At 34.6% G+C, this 21,034-nt stretch overlaps 1 protein-coding gene across 1 annotated transcript; it reads right to left on the minus strand.

The window, feature by feature from the left end:
* Positions 1–2,551: 2,551 nt before the first annotated feature.
* Positions 2,552–20,281, minus strand: LOC134279251 (uncharacterized). Its single transcript, XM_062761606.1, has 8 exons — positions 19,852–20,281; positions 18,793–18,834; positions 18,385–18,515; positions 5,143–5,439; positions 3,697–3,789; positions 2,970–3,005; positions 2,812–2,865; positions 2,552–2,713 (listed from the first exon to the last, which is right to left on the minus strand). The coding sequence occupies exons 1-8, from the start codon at positions 20,279–20,281 to the stop codon at positions 2,561–2,563; spliced, it is 1,236 nt and encodes a 411-aa protein (XP_062617590.1). The 3' UTR covers positions 2,552–2,560.
* Positions 20,282–21,034: the final 753 nt, after the last annotated feature.

A 21,034-nucleotide genomic window follows, 5' to 3' on the forward strand; every position in this document is an offset into this window, starting at 1 on the left:
TTCATTTTCTGTGTTGGAACATAATCAAGCATGAAATGATGGGCAAGAAGTGAACAAATACCTTACCTGCAGATGGTTCATAATAAACATGACTAATCCACAGGCACTTCATTCTGTACTCATCTGTCTGCCTGCAAAGACTGAAATCTTGCCTATTACTTTTGAGTGGGTGTGGCTATGGCTTTTTTATTTTACAGATATAATCCTTATGATATATACATATTTTCATTGTTCACTTGTTTCTTGATGAAGAAATTGTTCATACGTTGAGCATGCTCTTGCGTATCTAATAAACTGTGATATGTAAACTCCATGATATGGAGATGATGAAGGTACATTGCTGCACAAGTAAGGGAAGTTGACTATAGAAAAGTTAAAGTCGTGATGACTTTATCAAAGGCTTGGTTGTTAGATTACCATTAACGTCTTTTTAAAGTAAAATATCTAAATATGAAACAGATGAATCAGACTCTGTGGTATCTTTTATCTCGAGCTCACCAGGATATATCGTATCGACATAAGAATGGAAATTACCACTGTTAATCGTCCCCCGTTTATGCGAAAGCGAGAGGACATTAAATCTCATTCGTCTGCCCGTCAGTCTGTCCATCACAAAAACTTTAACCTTGCCCATAACTTTTGATTAAGTGGAGCTATGACTTTCATATTTCACATGTGTATTCCTTGTGACAGGACCTTTCTGTGGGTACCACCAAATTTTGACCTTTTGACCTTGACTATTACTTGTGACAAGACCTTTCTTAAGAAACCAACAACTCAGACCCTTTCACCTTGGAATTTAACCTACCTTTCAAAAATTTTAACTCGACTATAACTTTTGACACAATACATGTATGTTATAAAAAATTCCAAAATTCTTTGAATTTGCTTGTTGACATTACGTCGTCGAAATATCTAAATGTCGAGTTGAAGACCATAGCAAGTGTTTACTTCTTTTCATGGCATCTGATCCCACCTCTGATGTTTCGGGGGTCCGTACTTGCTCTGCTCTTATTTTGTATCGTTTTATGGACTTTGAGATTGAATACTGTTAGTTATCTCCATATCCTTCATGCATAACATTTTGCACAAATTCTGCTTCATATGAATAAAAAATAGGTCTGCTAATAACGGGGCGCAATTAGTATCCGATGGTTGAAAGACCTGGTCTCCAAAATCAACTTAGATATTGTCAATCAGATACTCAAGCATCTTTTTTTAATGTCGACTTCAGAGTACTTGCAATTGAATGCTTTTTAACAAAATAATTTTGCTAATGGTATATAAATTTTCGAGTGCCATATATTGAAAAAGCAGCTGTCATTGATATCGAAAAGCCTGGACTTAAATTTATCGCGGGGAATTGTTGTGTATAAAGTTGAAAAGTCTTAAGTTTTTAAGCTGTTGATTTGATAAAATTTTGTGATTTCATATTGTCCAAAAGTTCCTTGGAAATTTTAAGTATTCACATCTGATTTACACCACTTCTTGAATACCTATATTGTTAAACAGTTCTCTTCAAGTTTCTCCTTCACTACTGTTACAAATGTAATATCTTAGTTAGGAATAAAGAAAGAGGCTTGGTTAAACATGTACTGGAACCGCTGTGTATCTTTGTAAGGATTCTTATGAGGTTTCGAAATCTAATATTATTATACGAGTCTATGGTAGTTCAAATTCATTTTGGTTCTTTGGGATATTAAGAATACGGGTTGGTCACGAGATTAAATTCCATAAGGGCTTTATGATAAATTTAATCTCGTACCAACCCGTATTTATAGCCCGATAAATGTTTTAAAATGATACCTTATTACTTATATTTACATCATTATTATATTGTTTCCTCAAAATTTTGATTCATTTTGAACATAAGGACCTTCAGTAACATGTATTGAAACTCAGGGAAAAGCAAACTAAAGTTCAAAACTCCGTAGCATATAGAGTTCACCAAAAATTACCCTTACAAAAATACTATAGTTAACTTTAGTTTAATATAGTTTAATACAGTTAATTACATGTACACGTATAGTAAATCAAAGTGTCAAAGTTATTCCTATAGTAAATCAAAGTTTTCAATGTGATCAGTAAAGTGACGAAGTTATCACTAAAGTAAATCAAAGTTTTTAATATGATCACTAAAGTGTCAAAGTTATCACTGATAGTAAATCAAAATTTTCAAAGTGATCAATATAGTATCAAAGTTTTCACTAAAGTAAATCAATTTTCATCAAAGTGATCACTATATAGTGTCAAAGATATCACTATAATAAATCAAAGTTTATACTAAAGTAAATCAGTTTTCACAGTTATTACATTGTACAATATAGTAAATCAAAGTATTCATATTGTCAAAGTTATCACTAAAGTCAACTATAGTATATAGACTATAGTTTTCTGTAGTATTTTTTTTATTAGGGTAAGCGTAGGTATTGCTTGGTAATCAAATATACAGAGATTTATTATCTCATTTTATTGTTTAAAAAAATCCTTAGTGAATAGCAGCACATACAGCTCATGAATGCGTTTTGTTGTATTATTTCAAAGTAAACAATTCACTGGTTCACATAATGTGTGGTTCTAGATGTTGACAAATGCACTTTTTCTGGAGATATGTATTGTGTCTGTTGTATTTAAAATCCTCAAGAAGTGTCCAATCTACAAGCTTCGTTCTGTTTTCACGTATGAATTCAAGAATTAAGTCGTCAGCCATTTTCTGTTAAATTAAAGTTGAGGATATAGATTACATTGCAAGAAAAAAATATCTACTAGATTCAAATTAAAATATAGAATTGTTGAATAAAGCTGAAATACCTTAATGGATTCCATGTCGTCAAATTTCCGTTTTAGAACATATATAATGAATTGCTGAAATGTAAATTTGTCGAAAACTTATCGTATTATAATAAAATATTTACTTTTACTTGGTTTAAGGTACTAAGTGTAATAACTTAAGAAGATAAACAGTTTACCTTGCATGGATCTGTATCGTAATTCAACAGAACTATCTGTCCAAAAAAGAAAAAATCTACTGCATCATTTATATCAGCCAACCATTTTTTTTTAAATGAAGCTGGTCATAAAAAATGTGAAAACAAGAAGAATTTTCATAATATTATCTTAATGATGGAAATTATTATTTATAGTTTTATATCCATACAAGAAAATAGCAAAAAAAATTAATAAATTAAAATAAAATACACCCCCCCCCCTATTCAGTTGACCTCCCTCTTCTCCAATCTACCCTCCATTTTTTGCCAATCTCTCCTGAATCTACAAACACTCTTCCATGTATTTAAATTTCTTAAATGTTGTTTATTGATTTGACACTCTTAATTCTCTTATTTGCAATCAGACTAATTTTACATTTTCTTTTAAAATCACGAAAAAATTATAAGAAGCTAACACTGATCTTTAAATGCTGAAACAATATTTTAATGGAATGTTAAAGTAACGGACATGCACTATTTCAATTCAAAGTCCATAAAACAATAAAAATCACAGACGAACAGAGTAAACAGGAACCTCCGAAACATCAGAGGTAGGATCAGGTACCTTAGAGGATTGAGCATCCCCTGCCGACAGTTCATGACATGCTTTAGAGATCCATTAATTATATTTTGGTGTAGCATTCATCTTCTGTATGTGTGGTTTCTAAAGGAAATTGAATAAATCTGTTTTGCTTGAAAAACATGATACCTTTTCATTTGTTGAAAGCAGAGGAAGAATATTATGCTCTATATAGTTTTCCTTTAGGTTCTTCCACACAATAGAGAAAATTTCATTATTCTCCTGTTACAAAAGAAAATAATTTTAAGAGTATGATTGTAAGAAAACATATATGCAGTCTTGGGTGAAATTTAACTGTTAACTATTAGTTTCATCAATGATCTTTAAAAGAAAAAAAAGGTGTCAATATTTGGTTCAGAAATATTTGGACAGCATTTATTAAATGTATATGTATGGCTCTTCAAAGTCAAAAGCTATGGCCATTTGTGCGGTATGCGTTAACTTTTTAGAATATGGGTCATAACTCAAGAACCCTTGGAACATTTTTTTTTTCAAATTTCGCCATAGAGAATGCTTAGTCCAAGGGCTCTCGTTTATATTAAAGCTAGGGCTGTGACCTTTAAACAAGGGGGGATAATCAGGAAAATAAAAACAAATGTATGGGTTGCTCAATTTTCTCAAGAACCCCTTTTATTGTCAAATTTGTTACAGAGTATCCTGGGCCCTAGGGCTCTCATTTTTTTCCTCTAAAACTAGGGATCTGGACCAAGGGGGAAATAATCAGGAAAGTAAAAACAAAAGTACTATTTTTTAACAATTGGGCATATTATCACTAAACTTACGCACAAGGATGAAGACATGTTGTAGATTAAAAATTGTTCAAGACTTAGAGGGTGATTTCAAGGTCACTTCATAGCTGACCAATAATTATGGTTTGTTAAAACTTTGAAATGTTGCTTATATTTAGGACTATTCTGAACAGTATTCAATATCGAAGTCCATACAACAATACAAATCAGGAGCAGGGCAAACACGGACATCTAAAACATCAGAGGTGGGATCAGGTGCCATGGAGGAGTGAGCATCCCCTGCTGACCGGTCACACCCGACGTATGCTCCTTGTCATGATTGGGAAATAACGGAAAAATCCTTCGTCAATTCAGTGTATAAATAATGGACTAACAATTGAAAAACGTCAATCAGCATTTGTCTCAATGACAAATTGTTTTTGCTGACAAGGTCATTGTATCGATCATAGAATTTACGAAATAATGACTTTAAACGAGACTGTTGATATTCTTGTTTCACCAACTTGCTTGTCAATACAATGTAATTTACTTCGTTTTAGAAAATGAATTGTTCATAGCATGCTCTAGCGTATCGAATCATTTGAGATATATACACTCAGTATGCAGGTGATGAAGGTATATTGCTGCATAAGTAAGGGAAGTTGACGATAGAAAACTTAAAGTCATCACGTTTAACATATAGCTTGGTTGTTAGTTTACGTCTAATTCAAGTAAAAAGAAATTATTTTATCACAGTATCCTTGCAATATTCTTATAATCATGCAAAGGATTCATACTAGTACTATAAAAATTTAATAAACCAATATGTCAGATGCAAACTGCCTACCTTGACTAACGTGTCTATCCAAACGGTGGTATATCTACAGCTACAAAAGCAGAATATCATAGATGCAATCACAAATGGTATGATTACGGCAGTTGAACAAGCAGCAGCCATTTGTGATTGAGATATCTCAGCTTCTATGATTAAATACAGTAGAAAAGGACAAAGACAAAATGCTATAAATCCACAGGTAAATAGAAACCACAACAGGCAGAGGAATCCACAATCGTACAGAGGATACCATTTCTTGTAATCGCTGGAGTTCAACTCTTGAAGAATATTGTCGCAAAGAGAATCAATCTAAAATGAAGTAACTCTATAGAAAACAAGATGTGTTTGTGAAACATTGATACCCCCGTATGGCAATATAGCAAAGATTAAACATTTCTCCAATGCAAATTTAATATATTGGTACCAAAAGTAGGGTATTTTCACTGGAAATACAACTGAAATATAAAGGTAGTCCAAGGTTAAAGTTTTTTCATAAGTACGAAAATCTTCAAGGTCAACGTCATTGGTATTCAATGAAAGGTCTTGTAACAAAAAGAATATGTGAAGTATGGAAGCCCCTAGCCCTAACAGTTCAGAAGTTATGGCCAAGGTTAAAAATCTTAAAAAGTAGGTCAAACTCCAAGGTCAAGGTCAAAGGTCTTGCTATCAAATGAAAGGTCTTGTCACAAGGATAAAATATTTAAAGTATGAATGCATTAACCCTTTAAAAGTAATGACCATGATTTGCTTTTTAAATGTAGGTCAAACTCCAGGGTCAAAGGGTCATAGTTCTTGGTATCCGATGAAGGGTCTTCTCACAAGGATTACATATGTGAAATATGAGATCACTAGTCTTTAGTGTTCAAAAGTTATGGCCAAGGTTAAAGTTTTTTTTTTTTAAAGTAGTTCAATCTACAAGGTCAAGGTCAAAAGGTTAAGTTAAGTGTTATCCAATGAAAGGTCTTGCCACATAAAATACATATATAAAGTATGGAAGCCCTACTCCTAATCGTTTAGAAGTTATGGCCATGGTTAAAAAAGTTTTAAAGTAGGTCAAACTCCAAGATCAAGGTCAAAGGTCTTGCTATCAAATAAAACGTCTTGTTTTAAACATGTAAACAGATTTAAACATGTAAAGTATGAAAGCAATTGCTCTTACCCTTGAAAAGTAATGGTCAACGTTTGCTTTTTAAAAGCAGGTCAAACTCAAATGTATAGGTCAAAGGGTACAAGTTCTTGCTATCCAATGAAGGGTCTTCTCACAAGGATTACATATGTGAGGTATGAATGCCCTATTCTTTACCATTCAAAATTTATGACCAATGTTAAAAGTTTTTTTCACAAGTATGCAAATCTCCAAGGTCAACATCAAAAGGTCAAAGTTGTTGGTATTCAATGAAAGCTCTCTCAATAACAAATATACATATGTGAAGTATAAATGTCCTGGTATCTACTGTTCAAAAGATATGACCAAAGTAAAAGTTTGAAATTTGTGTGTAAAAGTGGGTCAAACTCCAAGGTCAAGGTCAAAAGGTCAAATTTGGTGGTACCCAAAGAAAGGTCTTGTCACAAGAATTACACATGTGAAATATGAAAGTCATAGCTCTACTAAATCAAACGTTATACTTACTTACTTAGTCCTCTTCGTGCTTTGAGCACATAAGGCCTGCACCGAGGACCTCCATCTCTGTCTGTCTGCTGCCATAGTCTGTACAGTGCCCCAAGTCCACCCCTGATCATTCATTTCCTTTTATACCTGTCCATTTCTTTCAAGACTTGGGCCAATTTTCCTGTCTGGTAGAGGGTGCGGACATTCCAGCAACCAACTCTACATACTTCTTTAGGGTGAAGGATATTCACTATCTGGGTGTCAGTTTCCTGCTGGGTATGACTGCCATCCTTCATGTGTTCAGTTACCTGAATAGTTTCAATTCTTCCCCTGGTACAATTATCCTCGGCTTTGGTTTCTGTAGCTCTTGATTTTTTACATGTTAGGGTTGCTGACCCTGAGCAAACCCCCTGGACTCGGAGGACCAGTGGTTTTCTATCAGGGTTTTCCTTCCCTTCCTTCACAATTTCCAGTTATTTCAAGGCGCCGGAGACTCGCCTTTCACCACTGTCACTCAGCTATCTAAGCATTTCCAGGGCCACCAAAACGTTGAGGTGTGACATGTGACTTGCTGGCAGAACCTGTTTGAGACGGTGGGAATTAACTCGAAGTTTTATTGGTGAATCTTCATGACCAAAGAAACACCCCTCGAGACCCTCACCAGCATTTGACCCTAATCAAACGTTATCGGCAAGGTTAATGTTTTTGCGGACAAACAGACAAACAGACAGAGAGACAGCTGGACAGCTAGACAGACGGACGGACACAACAAAACTATTTACCCCCGAAACTTTGTTTACGGGGGCATAAAAAGTATATTACTACATCTTCATTTTACTCTCATCAATGTGACATCTTTGAACCAAAGAATGCATGTTTAAAAATTCCAGATTAAAACTGGTGTAAATAATAATAATAAAAAACATTAAAAGATAGACAATTTGGTATAAGAAAAAAGAATATGAACATAATAATATTTTACTATTTGTACTACATGTAGTTTACAAACCCTGCAAATATTGCTACAATTGTGGTATATTGTAGAGCACGTGCTCTAGACTTGACACATTTTTCAAATCATCAGCTTTCTTTTCCATGTTTTCATAATTAGTTTACATTATGTATGCAAACAAGAACATTATAACAATAAAAACCGGGCGAAAATAACCCTGTAAATAGTATTTCGTTTCCATATTTTTCTTGGATGTTTTGTTTACTATTATTAAGCGAACAGAAATCCTCTACATTTAATTTTTAGTTTTAATTTTTCTATTTTCTTTATTAAATTTAGTCTCTCTGGCGTTTATTTTCTATATATATATATATATATATATATATATATATATATATATATATATATATATATATATATATATATATATATATATATATATATATATATATATATATATATATGTATATATATATAGAAAGCACAGAGAAATTCACTTTTAGGCCGGAATTAAAAATATCTTTGTTTCCCCTAACCCGACCCTAAATTCTCAAGTTGGGTCGGTAGGTAGGTAAACAATTTTATTTTCTGACAGCAGCTTTGAAAATACATTCTAAAATTTAATGGAAAATTACATAGAAAGTGATTTGTGAACAAAATGCTAAGTATCATACATATACCGTTTAAAAGCAAAATTCGTGATTAATTAATTCACAACTGTTATTTAGTTGAACTTGTGAAATATCTCACGCCATTACATTTACATCAATTGAATAAAATACACAAGATTCTCAAAAACGCAAAGACCAGACATACATGTACGAGTATATTTTCTCAAACATTCCATCAGCCTTCAGAGCTTATAGGCGATCAATGTACTTTTTTGAGGGCCATGAGATTTGGATTTGCAGTGGTTCTGGAGCATTTTGCTTTGGAGTTAAGCAGTTTCAAATCCCAGTGAATAACGTTGAAAACGGACCTTCAAAGGGGACCATAAAACTTATGTCCAGTGTCTCAATAGATGCTGGCTCAAAAAAAGATCCTTCACTGCTTAATGGCAAAAAAGTACTGAGTACGTCTAAATTTGTAGCATGAGGAAATGTTTACCGTAAATGTCGTCCTAACAAATCTTGAAGGGATTAAAAGCAAAGAAACAACAAATCTTCAAGGGCCTAATTAAAGAAAAATACACACTGGACGTCTCAGGAAGCTGAATCATGATTTCAAAACTCTTTGGAAAGAGTTAACAAACAATATTTAATTGAACCAAACCGAATCTGCAAATGATAAAAATGCTATATACAATGCCATAGTCACAAAGTTTAACCACTAAATAAAGGCATGAAGAAAGGACATCTGAATTATATTTATCAGGATAAATATGCAGACATATTTACAACAACTCCTATGGTTCCATAATGGCATATATAGTAAACATAGGAACATAAATGAACTGGCCTGGGGGCCATAAAACTTAGACGAGCTCACTTTTGATTTCAGTCTCACGTTTACCAAAGTAATATATAGGTTATTAGATAAAAACTCAAATTAAATATAATGCAGTGAAATTGAATGATGTGTTCACTAGGTGGGCCCCTCATCTACTCATGAGGTGGGCCTTACCATGTATTACGTACCTTAAATTCAAAGACAGGTTTTTTTGTTTGTTGTTTAACGTCCCTTTCGAAAATTTATTCACTCACATGGAGACGCCAAGACACCTCCGAAACCCTCTTAATTAGTCATGGTAAATTTTATTATCGAATTGTTTCAAGAGTGAAGAATTCCAATTAGCTAAAAGGATAAGATTGAGACGTCGCCATTGTTTAATGAAGAGCTAATGCCCTGTAATCATGTCTGGACGTCATTTTGTTTCCAACAAATGCTTGAAAATCACAGTAGGGCCGTTCTGATAAAAACTGATTTTGATGAAATTGTATTTTATAAAACCTGGTCAACAATAAAAAAAATATTTGAATCATCTTATTTAAAAAATCATTTCAGTCGGCGCAATTTAATTGGGTCGGTCGCGTTAGGGGAAACAAAGGTATTTTTTATTTTGGCCTTAAAAGGATACTCACTTCTGCCCCAGCCCGGGGTTGAACTCTCGACCTACGGAATCTGTCTCCTAGCAGTGCAGGAACAGCGCGTTAGACCGCTCGGCTATCTAGGCAAGTTAAAAAACAATCTTGCTTTCGATGCCGATGGAATTCTCACAACGCTGCCCTACACTATATATATATATATATATATATATATATATATATATATATATATATATATATATATATATATATATATATATATATATATATATATATATATAAAGCACAAAAAATTCACTTTTATGATGGATACCCACTTCCGCCCCAGCCCGGGGTTGAACTCTCGACCTTTGGAATCTGTCTCCTAGCAGTACAGGAACAGCGCGCTATCTAGTCAAGTCTAAAAACTTGCTTTCAATGCCGATGTAATTCTCGTGGCGCAGCCCTACACTACACGGTCATTGAGAATAGAAGTGAGATACAGTTATTGTCTGACGTCACGGCGTCAGACAGTACTAGATTTAACCAGGGCTTATTTATGCAGTCGTTCCATGAAATTGTTTAGATAGCTCGATGGTTGAAAATTCGATACATGCATAATCTCCAAAGACGCATGTAGTTGGTCCCAGGAGGAAATTAGCTTTTATTTACATTACTGAATGTTCTTGTGTTTAGTATAATCTGTGTTTTCATCTTTGAAAATGTCCGCTTCACTTTTCTATACAAAATGCCTTATTATAGAAATCTCACTGTTTTGTGTTGTGAATCAAAGATTAATAATTAAGTTATTTTACCTGCTATGGTTAAATAATTGAATGCTTGTTTTAGTAAAATTATAGCTTGACATTGAATTACTTGTACCTAAACATCAGGCACGTGGTCAAATATTTTCTCCTAATTGCCCTGTTCCACGTTTTGTAAAAACTGATAATACAGTGCCTGAGAAAACTGCAGCACTTTCTATTCTTTATTGTGTAAATAGATTTGTATGTTGCTGAAGTGTTATACTTCACTCCGATCCGACGATTATATTTTAGACGATATTACATTGTAAATTAGTTTGCATCTTCTTGTTTCTTTTCCATGATGCTTCAGTTCAGAATTTCATCAATCAATTACGTGTTAAGTAGAGAATCATTGTACATCAAATGGTTTGAAAAACAATGAAAGCTTTCAAGAACAGCAGGGGAATCGTCAGCATGTGTAACGCTATGCCAAGATTGTTATCGCCAGGGTAAAGGCTAGGGTTATACGCGCCCATTAAGTGATCAAATTTCATCATTTACAACCTTCATTTTATTCTGTATGTTTAAAAAAAAATCAGTTTAGTCATTTAAAATATAAAACATTACTTGAAAAATGCTGACCCGGGATCAAGAAACATCTTTAGCCTAAGTAGATGATAAAATGTTGTAAAAGTCAAGCAGACCAGAAGGGTTATGGTTAGGGATATTTTAAACATTGTTTTACAGAGATGTTGTTATGTGCGAATGAAGAAATAAATTCCATAATTAATGAATATTTTATCGGCGATTAAAAATTTCACATGTCATACTTTGTTTCATGATCCTGGAGCCAGGAGATTCAATTTAGAGTTCTTTGTACATTAATTATCATATACAATATTGATTACGCATGCATGGTCTCTTGAAGATATATTATCGAACGAAAGAAATTATATAGCATAATATATAAGTTCTTTCTGCATTATGAATTTAAGCAAACCACGTCAGACAAGCTTTTTTAGGAAAGCTAATACTTGTTTGGACATTAGTTTTAACAGAGGATTGCTACCAATACATGTTGTAATGAAATTAATTATTATTTATAAAGCACATTTTACAACAACTCTTAAACTAACATAACTGCCCTAAGCGAAGAAATATTAATATAGAAAGCACAAAAAATTCACTTTTACATGGATACCCACTTCCGCCCCAGCCCGGGGTTGAACTCTCGACCTTCGGAATCTGTCTCCTAGCAGTGCAGGAACATATATATATATATATATATATATATATATATATATATATATATATATATATATATATATATATATATATATATATACCCGGGCTGGGGCGGAAGTGAGTATCCTTGTAAAAGTGAATTTCTCTGTGCTTTCTATATTAATATTCCTTCACTTAGGGCAGTTATATTAGTTTAAGAGTTGTTGTAATTTGTGCTGTATAAATAAAATTAATTTCATCACAACATGTATTGGTAACAATCCTCTAAAAGCTAATGTCCAAATAACTGTATCTCACTTCCATTCTCAATGACCGTGTAGTGTAGGGCAGCGTTGTGAGAATTCCATCAGCATCGAAAGCAAGTTTTTAACTTGCCTAGATAGCCGAGCGGTCTAACGCGCTGTTCCTGTACTGCTAGGAGACAGATTCCGTAGGTCGAGAGTTCAACCCCGGGCTGGGGCGGAAGTGAGTATCCTTGTAAAAGTGAATTTCTCTGTGCTTTCTATATTAATATTCCTTCACTTAGGGCAGTTATATTAGTTTAAGAGTTGTTGTAATTTGTGCTGTATAAATAAAATTAATTTCATCACAACATGTATTGGTAACAATCCTCTAAAAACTAATGTCCAAATAACTGTATCTCACTTCCATTCTCAATGACCGTGTAGTGTAGGGCAGCGTTGTGAGAATTCCATCAGCATCGAAAGCAAGTTTTTAACTTGCCTAGATAGCCGAGCGGTCTAACGCGCTGTTCCTGTACTGCTAGGAGACAGATTCCGTAGGTCGAGAGTTCAACCCCGGGCTGGGGCGGAAGTGAGTATCCTTGTAAAAGTGAATTTCTCTGTGCTTTCTATATTAATATTCCTTCACTTAGGGCAGTTATATTAGTTTAAGAGTTGTTGTAATTTGTGCTGTATAAATAAAATTAATTTCATCACAACATGTATTGGTAACAATCCTCTAAAAACTAATGTCCAAATAACTGTATCTCACTTCCATTCTCAATGACCGTGTAGTGTAGGGCAGCGTTGTGAGAATTCCATCATTGTATCAGATCCATGTTAAAGTCACGTATTAAAAGATTGAGGGGCAAAATGAAAACCATCTATCCTTCTGTGTTCAATAAACCAGAAGTGAAAAAAGAATTAGATAGATTACACAATCAGTACGTACTGGTTCCTGCCGACAAAGCAAGTAACAACATTGTCTTCGTTTGTAAGGCTCATTATATTAATTGCATTTTAGAAGAACTTGGATTTAATTCTACGAGTGGTAATCCTACTTATACATATACTACTCTTTCTAAGGAAGAAATTCTTCAAAATCACCTGTCAGTTTTGAATACTTTTAATATTCCACAGAGCCAAAATGAATTTGAACTACCTTATATATATTGGATTCCGAAACTTCATAAGAATCCTTACAAACAAAGATACATTGCAGGTTCCAGTATATGTTCAACCAAGCCTCTTTCGTTACTTCTCACTAAAATATTGACAGTAGTGAAGGAAAAACTTCAAGAGTACTGTACAACTATATATTCAAGAAGTGGTGTAAATCAGATGTGGATACTTAAAAATTCTAAAGAACTTTTGGACAATTTGAAATCACAAGACTTTACAAAAATCAACAGCATAAAAACTTACGACTTTTCAACTTTATACACAACAATTCCGCACGACAAATTAAAATCCAGGCTTTTTGATATCATTGACAGCTGCTTCTTCAACAAAAATGGAACTCGTAAGTTTACTTACCTGGTTATTGGTCATTTGAAAAATTATTTTGTTAAAACAGATTCTGATTGTACACATAAGTACTCTGAAGTTGACATCAAGAAGATGCTTGAGTTTCTGATTGACAATATCTATGTGGTTTTTGGAGACCAGGTATTCCAACAATCTATTGGAATTCCCATGGGTACAAATTGCGCTCCGTTATTAGCAGACTTATTTTTATATTCATATGAAGCAGAATTTATGCAAAATCTTTTGCGTGAAAAGAAAAAAACACTTGCTGTGGCCTTCAACTCGACATTTAGATATATCGACGACGTATTGTCAATTAATAATGATAATTTCCATTCCTACGTCGACACGATATATCCTGGTGAGCTTGAGATAAAAGATACCACAGAGTCCAACAGATCTGCTTCATACTTGGATATTTTACTTGAAAAAGACACAAATGGTAATCTAACAACCAAGTTATATGATAAACGTGATGACTTTAACTTTTCTATCGTCAACTTCCCTTACTTATGCAGCAATATACCTTCATCACCTGCATACGGAGTATTTATATCTCAGTTGATTCGATACGCAAGAGCATGCTCTACGTATGAACAATTTCTTAAACGAGGTAAATTATTGACAAGCAAGTTGATGAAACAAGAATATCAACAGTCTCGTTTAAAGTCATCATTTCGTAAATTCTATGGTCGATACAATGACCTTGTCAGCAAATACAATTTATCATTGAATGAAATGCTGACTGACGTTTTTCATACCAATTGTTAGTCCATTATTTATACACTGAATTGACTACGGATTTTTTCCGTTATTTCCTGATTATGACAATGAGCACACGGCGGGTGTGACCGGTCAGCAGGGGATGCTCACTCCTCCATGGCACCTGATCCCACCTCTGATGTTTCGGAGGTCCGTGTTTGCTCTGCTCTTGTTTTGTATATTTGTTTAATGGACGTTGAGATTGAATACTGTTCGTTATTTCCATATCCTTATTCCATCAGCATCGAAAGCAAGTTTTTAACTTGCCTAGATAGCCGAGCGGTCTAACGCGCTGTTCCTGTACTGCTAGGAGACAGATTCCGTAGGTCGAGAGTTCAACCCCGGGCTGGGGCGGAAGTGAGTATCCTTGTAAAAGTGAATTTCTCTGTGCTTTCTATATTAATATTCCTTCACTTAGGGCAGTTATATTAGTTTAAGAGTTGTTGTAATTTGTGCTGTATAAATAAAATTAATTTCATCACAACATGTATTGGTAACAATCCTCTAAAAACTAATGTCCAAATAACTGTATCTCACTTCCATTCTCAATGACCGTGTAGTGTAGGGCAGCGTTGTGAGAATTCCATCAGCATCGAAAGCAAGTTTTTAACTTGCCTAGATAGCCGAGCGGTCTAACGCGCTGTTCCTGTACTGCTAGGAGACAGATTCCGTAGGTCGAGAGTTCAACCCCGGGCTGGGGCGGAAGTGAGTATCCTTGTAAAAGTGAATTTCTCTGTGCTTTCTATATTAATATTCCTTCACTTAGGGCAGTTATATTAGTTTAAGAGTTGTTGTAATTTGTGCTGTATAAATAAAATTAATTTCATCACAACATGTATTGGTAACAATCCTCTAAAAACTAATGTCCAAATAACTGTATCTCACTTCCATTCTCAATGACCGTGTAGTGTAGGGCAGCGTTGTGAGAATTCCATCAGCATCGAAAGCAAGTTTTTAACTTGCCTAGATAGCCGAGCGGTCTAACGCGCTGTTCCTGTACTGCTAGGAGACAGATTCCGTAGGTCGAGAGTTCAACCCCGGGCTGGGGCGGAAGTGAGTATCCTTGTAAAAGTGAATTTCTCTGTGCTTTCTATATTAATATTCCTTCACTTAGGGCAGTTATATTAGTTTAAGAGTTGTTGTAATTTGTGCTGTATAAATAAAATTAATTTCATCACAACATGTATTGGTAACAATCCTCTAAAAACTAATGTCCAAATAACTGTATCTCACTTCCATTCTCAATGACCGTGTAGTGTAGGGCAGCGTTGTGAGAATTCCATCAGCATCGAAAGCAAGTTTTTAACTTGCCTAGATAGCCGAGCGGTCTAACGCGCTGTTCCTGTACTGCTAGGAGACAGATTCCGTAGGTCGAGAGTTCAACCCCGGGCTTGGGCGGAAGTGAGTATCCTTGTAAAAGTGAATTTCTCTGTGCTTTCTATATTAATACTGTATAGGGGATTAATTTCACGGGTTGTAATTTTCACGTTTTTCTCTCATCTGACAAGATCGCGGTTTCTTGAATTCGCGGAATTGGTACATAATAAAAGTTACCTCCCTTGTCTATATCCGTTTACCCATACCATAGCTACATGTAAACGATATTAACAATGAGTGTTATGACTTTGTTTCACGAACAACAGGGTAGGTTTAAATAAAATAATTAGATTTGATATTAAAAAAAATTGACGATTAATTAAAGCAAGTGCAGTTATCAAAAGTCCTTGACTCTAAACATCAAATGTCTTTCCTATATGCTATTACAATGAGTGTGTGTACACCCTAAGATATTCGATACAACGCAACGAAAAAGCACTGGACGGTAATAAATGTGTTAATGTTGGAAAAGGTCGACGAAATATCCTTCCACATCTTCAGTAAGTTCTATAGTTATTTGAATGATTTTTTAAAACCAAAATGTCGATAAAAACTCATATGCATGCATGATAATGCAGTAACAAATACACGTGGTAACATTAGTTACGCACGGATAATCAAAACCCATGACCCACGAGATTTGATTGATAAAACATGTAGCGTTGGCTATTAAAACAGCTTGCTTAACAAATACGGGTTATTATCTGCTGATTTGAATTTAAGCAAAGCGTGATAATTAAATTAATTGAATCACGAGTACAACTCGTAATTACCGGCCGAAATGACCATGTACAGCGCGTACATGTATGTAGCCCTATCGTTGTCTAATCTCAAATTTCCAAATAAAACCTGGAGATTATTGAAAATTTATTCACTGTTTCTTGAATTCACGGATTTATTAAAGCCGTGAATATAGCGAATATTAACACCGCGAGTTATTTTCCCCTTATACAGTATTCCTTCACTTAGGGCAGTTATATTAGTTTAAGAGTTGTTGTAATTTGTGCTGTATAAATAAAATTAATTTCATCACAACATGTATTGGTAACAATCCTCTAAAAACTAATGTCCAAATAACTGTATCTCACTTCCATTCTCAATGACCGTGTAGTGTAGGGCAGCGTTGTGAGAATTCCATCAGCATCGAAAGCAAGTTTTTAACTTGCCTAGATAGCCGAGCGGTCTAACGCGCTGTTCCTGTACTGCTAGGAGACAGATTCCGTAGGTCGAGAGTTCAACCCCGGGCTGGGGCGGAAGTGAGTATCCTTGTAAAAGTGAATTTCTCTGTGCTTTCTATATTAATATTCCTTCACTTAGGGCAGTTATATTAGTTTAAGAGTTGTTGTAATTTGTGCTGTATAAATAAAATTAATTTCATCACAACATGTATTGGTAACAATCCTCTAAAAACTAATGTCCAAATAACTGTATCTCACTTCTATTCTCAATGACCGTGTAGTGTAGGGCAGCGTTGTGAGAATTCCATCGGCATCGAAAGCAAGTTTTTAACTTGCCTAGATAGCCGAGCGGTCTAACGCGCTGTTCCTGTACTGCTAGGAGACAGATTCCGTAGGTCGAGAGTTCAACCCCGGGCTGGGGCGGAAGTGAGTATCCTTGTAAAAGTGAATTTCTCTGTGCTTTCTATATTAATATTCCTTCACTTAGGGCAGTTATATTAGTTTAAGAGTTGTTGTAATTTGTGCTGTATAAATAAAATTAATTTCATCACAACATGTATTGGTAACAATCCTCTAAAAACTAATGTCCAAATAACTGTATCTCACTTCCATTCTCAATGACCGTGTAGTGTAGGGCAGCGTTGTAAGAATTCCATCAGCATCGAAAGCAAGTTTTTAACTTGCCTAGATAGCCGAGCGGTCTAACGCGCTGTTCCTGTACTGCTAGGAGACAGATTCCGTAGGTCGAGAGTTCAACCCCGGGCTGGGGCGGAAGTGAGTATCCTTGTAAAAGTGAATTTCTCTGTGCTTTCTATATTAATATTCCTTCACTTAGGGCAGTTATATTAGTTTAAGAGTTGTTGTAATTTGTGCTGTATAAATAAAATTAATTTCATCACAACATGTATTGGTAACAATCCTCTAAAAACTAATGTCCAAATAACTGTATCTCACTTCCATTCTCAATGACCGTGTAGTGTAGGGCAGCGTTGTGAGAATTCCATCAGCATCGAAAGCAAGTTTTTAACTTGCCTAGATAGCCGAGCGGTCTAACGCGCTGTTCCTGTACTGCTAGGAGACAGATTCCGTAGGTCGAGAGTTCAACCCCGGGCTGGGGCGGAAGTGAGTATCCTTGTAAAAGTGAATTTCTCTGTGCTTTCTATATTAATATTCCTTCACTTAGGGCAGTTATATTAGTTTAAGAGTTGTTGTAATTTGTGCTGTATAAATAAAATTAATTTCATCACAACATGTATTGGTAACAATCCTCTAAAAACTAATGTCCAAATAACTGTATCTCACTTCCATTCTCAATGACCGTGTAGTGTAGGGCAGCGTTGTGAGAATTCCATCAGCATCGAAAGCAAGTTTTTAACTTGCCTAGATAGCCGAGCGGTCTAACGCGCTGTTCCTGTACTGCTAGGAGACAGATTCCGTAGGTCGAGAGTTCAACCCCGGGCTGGGGCGGAAGTGAGTATCCTTGTAAAAGTGAATTTCTCTGTGCTTTCTATATATATATATATATATATATATATATATATATATATATATATATATAATATACACTTATCAAACAAAAATTATATTAAAAAGAGAAATACACAAATGTATACCTTTCGTGACTTTGAGTGGTTGCTGATATTGTGGCGTTCCTTCGTATTCTCTACAAAAGTTATATAAGGTAGTCCTAATTCCCAATGCTTTCTGGATTCGATGACACGAAGAGGTTGTCCGTTGTACAAGTCTTAAAGCAGATTTAATAAATCAGGATAAATAACAAAAATACTAGTAACTTGAAAAGACAAAAGGATATCGATCTTCTCATTCCCGTTGATCATACTCTTTTTACAATATAATTAAATCTTATGGCTTAATGCAAAAAGTGAAGATAGCATTCAAAGAGTGATGAATGTCTGGATTTGGATGACAGTGTTTCTAATCAAATGTATTTTTAAATGTAATATTCATTTTGTAAATATTGCAAATTTATCTTTTCCCTAAAACGTGAAAAATAAAACTACCTTGAAATGGTATGAAATTCGGCAAGATACTGCTGTCTGACGCTGAAAAGACGAAAAACAAAATCAGATCTCAGGTTCTTAACGCACTGGTTGTTAGTTGTATCGGACAGACCTTCTAGATGGCATTGATGAGAATATACACGTAGAAACAAAATGCGTTTGTGAAACACTATGCGCCCAGCGGCACTAAAATTCAAAAAATCTATTTTTAGTACATAGGTCACAGTTAAGGTCATAAGGTCATTGACCCTGGTGCCAGTTGAAAGAACTTAATTATTGTAGTATGCTTACCAAATATGAAGACTCTTTCTCCTATGGTTCAAAAATTATGGCGAAAGTTCGGAAAAGCTATTTTAGCATGTAGGTTACAGTCAAGGTCACAAGGTCATTGACCTTGATGTCTTTGAAAGCGCTTAATTAGTGGATATGTATATATGCATACCAAATATGAAGTCTTTATCTCTCACGGTTCAAAATTATAGCTATAGGGTTAAAGTTGACAACGGACAGACAGACAGACAAACAGATAAAAGATAAACAGTACAAAAACTACGCTCCGATCTGTCGATCTGGGTGCATAAAAAAATATTGAGTTTGTTTCGGACAGTAAACCGTTATTGTGTCATGTCATTTGATATAAATTGTCCCAGATATATTCATCGCTATTAAAAATATTTAGTGACCTCAATCGTCTGTGGAAATCGATAACATTACGACGAAATTAAAAAGAAAATATGCATTCATCATCATTCATTTTACCTACTTTAAAACATAAAAAGAAATTTCATTGCATGAATATTTACATCTAAGGTTTTATTTATATAAATAATGGATTGTATTTCCTCGATAGTTATATAGTAAGGAAAAGAAATAAGATTTTAACCCCCTAAAAGATACACGATATTCAAAACAAATTGAATGCACATAATCATATAGTTTACGAACATATTTTTGTACCTGTTCTAAATTTAGAAAACTTTAGTATGCTGGAACTTTAATGCATGCACGTAGGAAATTTTTAAATCAAAATAAAATGTTATTTTCAAAAGCTGCACAAACCTCCAAAAAGGCAGGCATCATAAATTTTGGAAGCAATATCTGTACCCGTAATGGTTGCGTTCACGTAGTTGATTGTTTCCAATTCTCTTGGCATTTTTGTTTTTTCCAGTAATACTGGAATCGTGCTATTTTCACACTGATCATGGGAAGCCTTGATCCCATAAAGGATTTCTGTACTGCATAGATAGCTGTCCTTAAATTTCTTTGATATCAGGTATACGATTTTCATGCTGTTTTCAATCCCATTCAAAATATTTTCTACTGATGGCACACCCGGAACAAAATCTCTGATATGATTCAAACACTTTAGCTGGTAATGATTCTCTAAAATCTCTATCAACGAAAGTGCAATTTCCTGATCCTCTGAACAGAAAGACATGAAGATGTGATACTTTTTACCATAAGGAAGAGGAATGTTTGGCACCGCCATGTCAAAATTGTTTAGAAAAGAAATATTCCTAATATCGATTTAAAACCTTTCCACTTCTTCACTGTGTTTGAACAGAGACGTATGTAATATCTATTATACGTCACCCTCTTATCAAGTCGGGTAGGTTGATACTTAGAATTTAAAAAGAAAGTAAAGAATATGACGGGTTCGATAACAGGGATGGAAACTCTTGATATTTTGTCAAAAGTGCTGCTTCTCCTTCAGTTCACAACTGTTACGGTATGTAGTGCCCTTTTTTATGCGCCCGGATCGATAGATCCTGGGCGTATATTGTTTTTGTCCTGTCTGTTTGTCTGTTTATCTGTCTGTCTGTTTGTCTGTCTGTCTGTTGTCAACTTTAACCTTCGCCAAAACTTTTGAACCATAAGAGATAAGGACTTCATATTTGGTATGCATACTCTACTAATAAAGTCCTTTCAAATGACATCAAGGTCAATGACCTTGTAATCTTGACTGTGACCTATATGCTAAAAATAGATTTTTCCACTTTTTGCCATAACTTTTGAACCATAGGAGATGGGGACTTCATATTTAGTACGCATACTCCACTAATTAAGTTCTTTCAAACAAAACCAAGGTCAATGACCTTGTGACCTTGACTGTGACCTATATACTAAAAATAGCTTTTTCGAACTTTGTTGAAACCGGGCGCATAGTGTTTCACAAACACATCTTGTTCCAGCTTTTTTTCATATGCGCATTTGCTTTATATGTTATTTTCTTCAATGACAT

The sequence above is a fragment of the Saccostrea cucullata genome, unplaced genomic scaffold (genome assembly GCF_032062105.1).
Source record: "Saccostrea cucullata isolate Sc308-1 unplaced genomic scaffold, CSIRO_AGI_Scuc_v1 ctg1592, whole genome shotgun sequence".
Lineage (NCBI taxonomy): Eukaryota > Metazoa > Mollusca > Bivalvia > Ostreida > Ostreidae > Saccostrea > Saccostrea cuccullata.

Excerpts from the sequence above, each read along its gene's own strand:
- LOC134279251 (XM_062761606.1), bottom strand. The coding sequence starts at position 20,281 with ATGGCGGTGCCAAACATTCCTCTTCCTTATGGTAAAAAGTATCACATC. Across the intron at positions 5,440-18,384 it reads ACCACTCAAAGTCACGAAAG|ATTGATTCTCTTTGCGACAA; the intron begins GTATACATTTGT and ends ACTTCATTTTAG. Across the intron at positions 3,006-3,696 it reads TGCTTTCAACAAATGAAAAG|ATAGTTCTGTTGAATTACGA; the intron begins GTATCATGTTTT and ends TTTTTTGGACAG.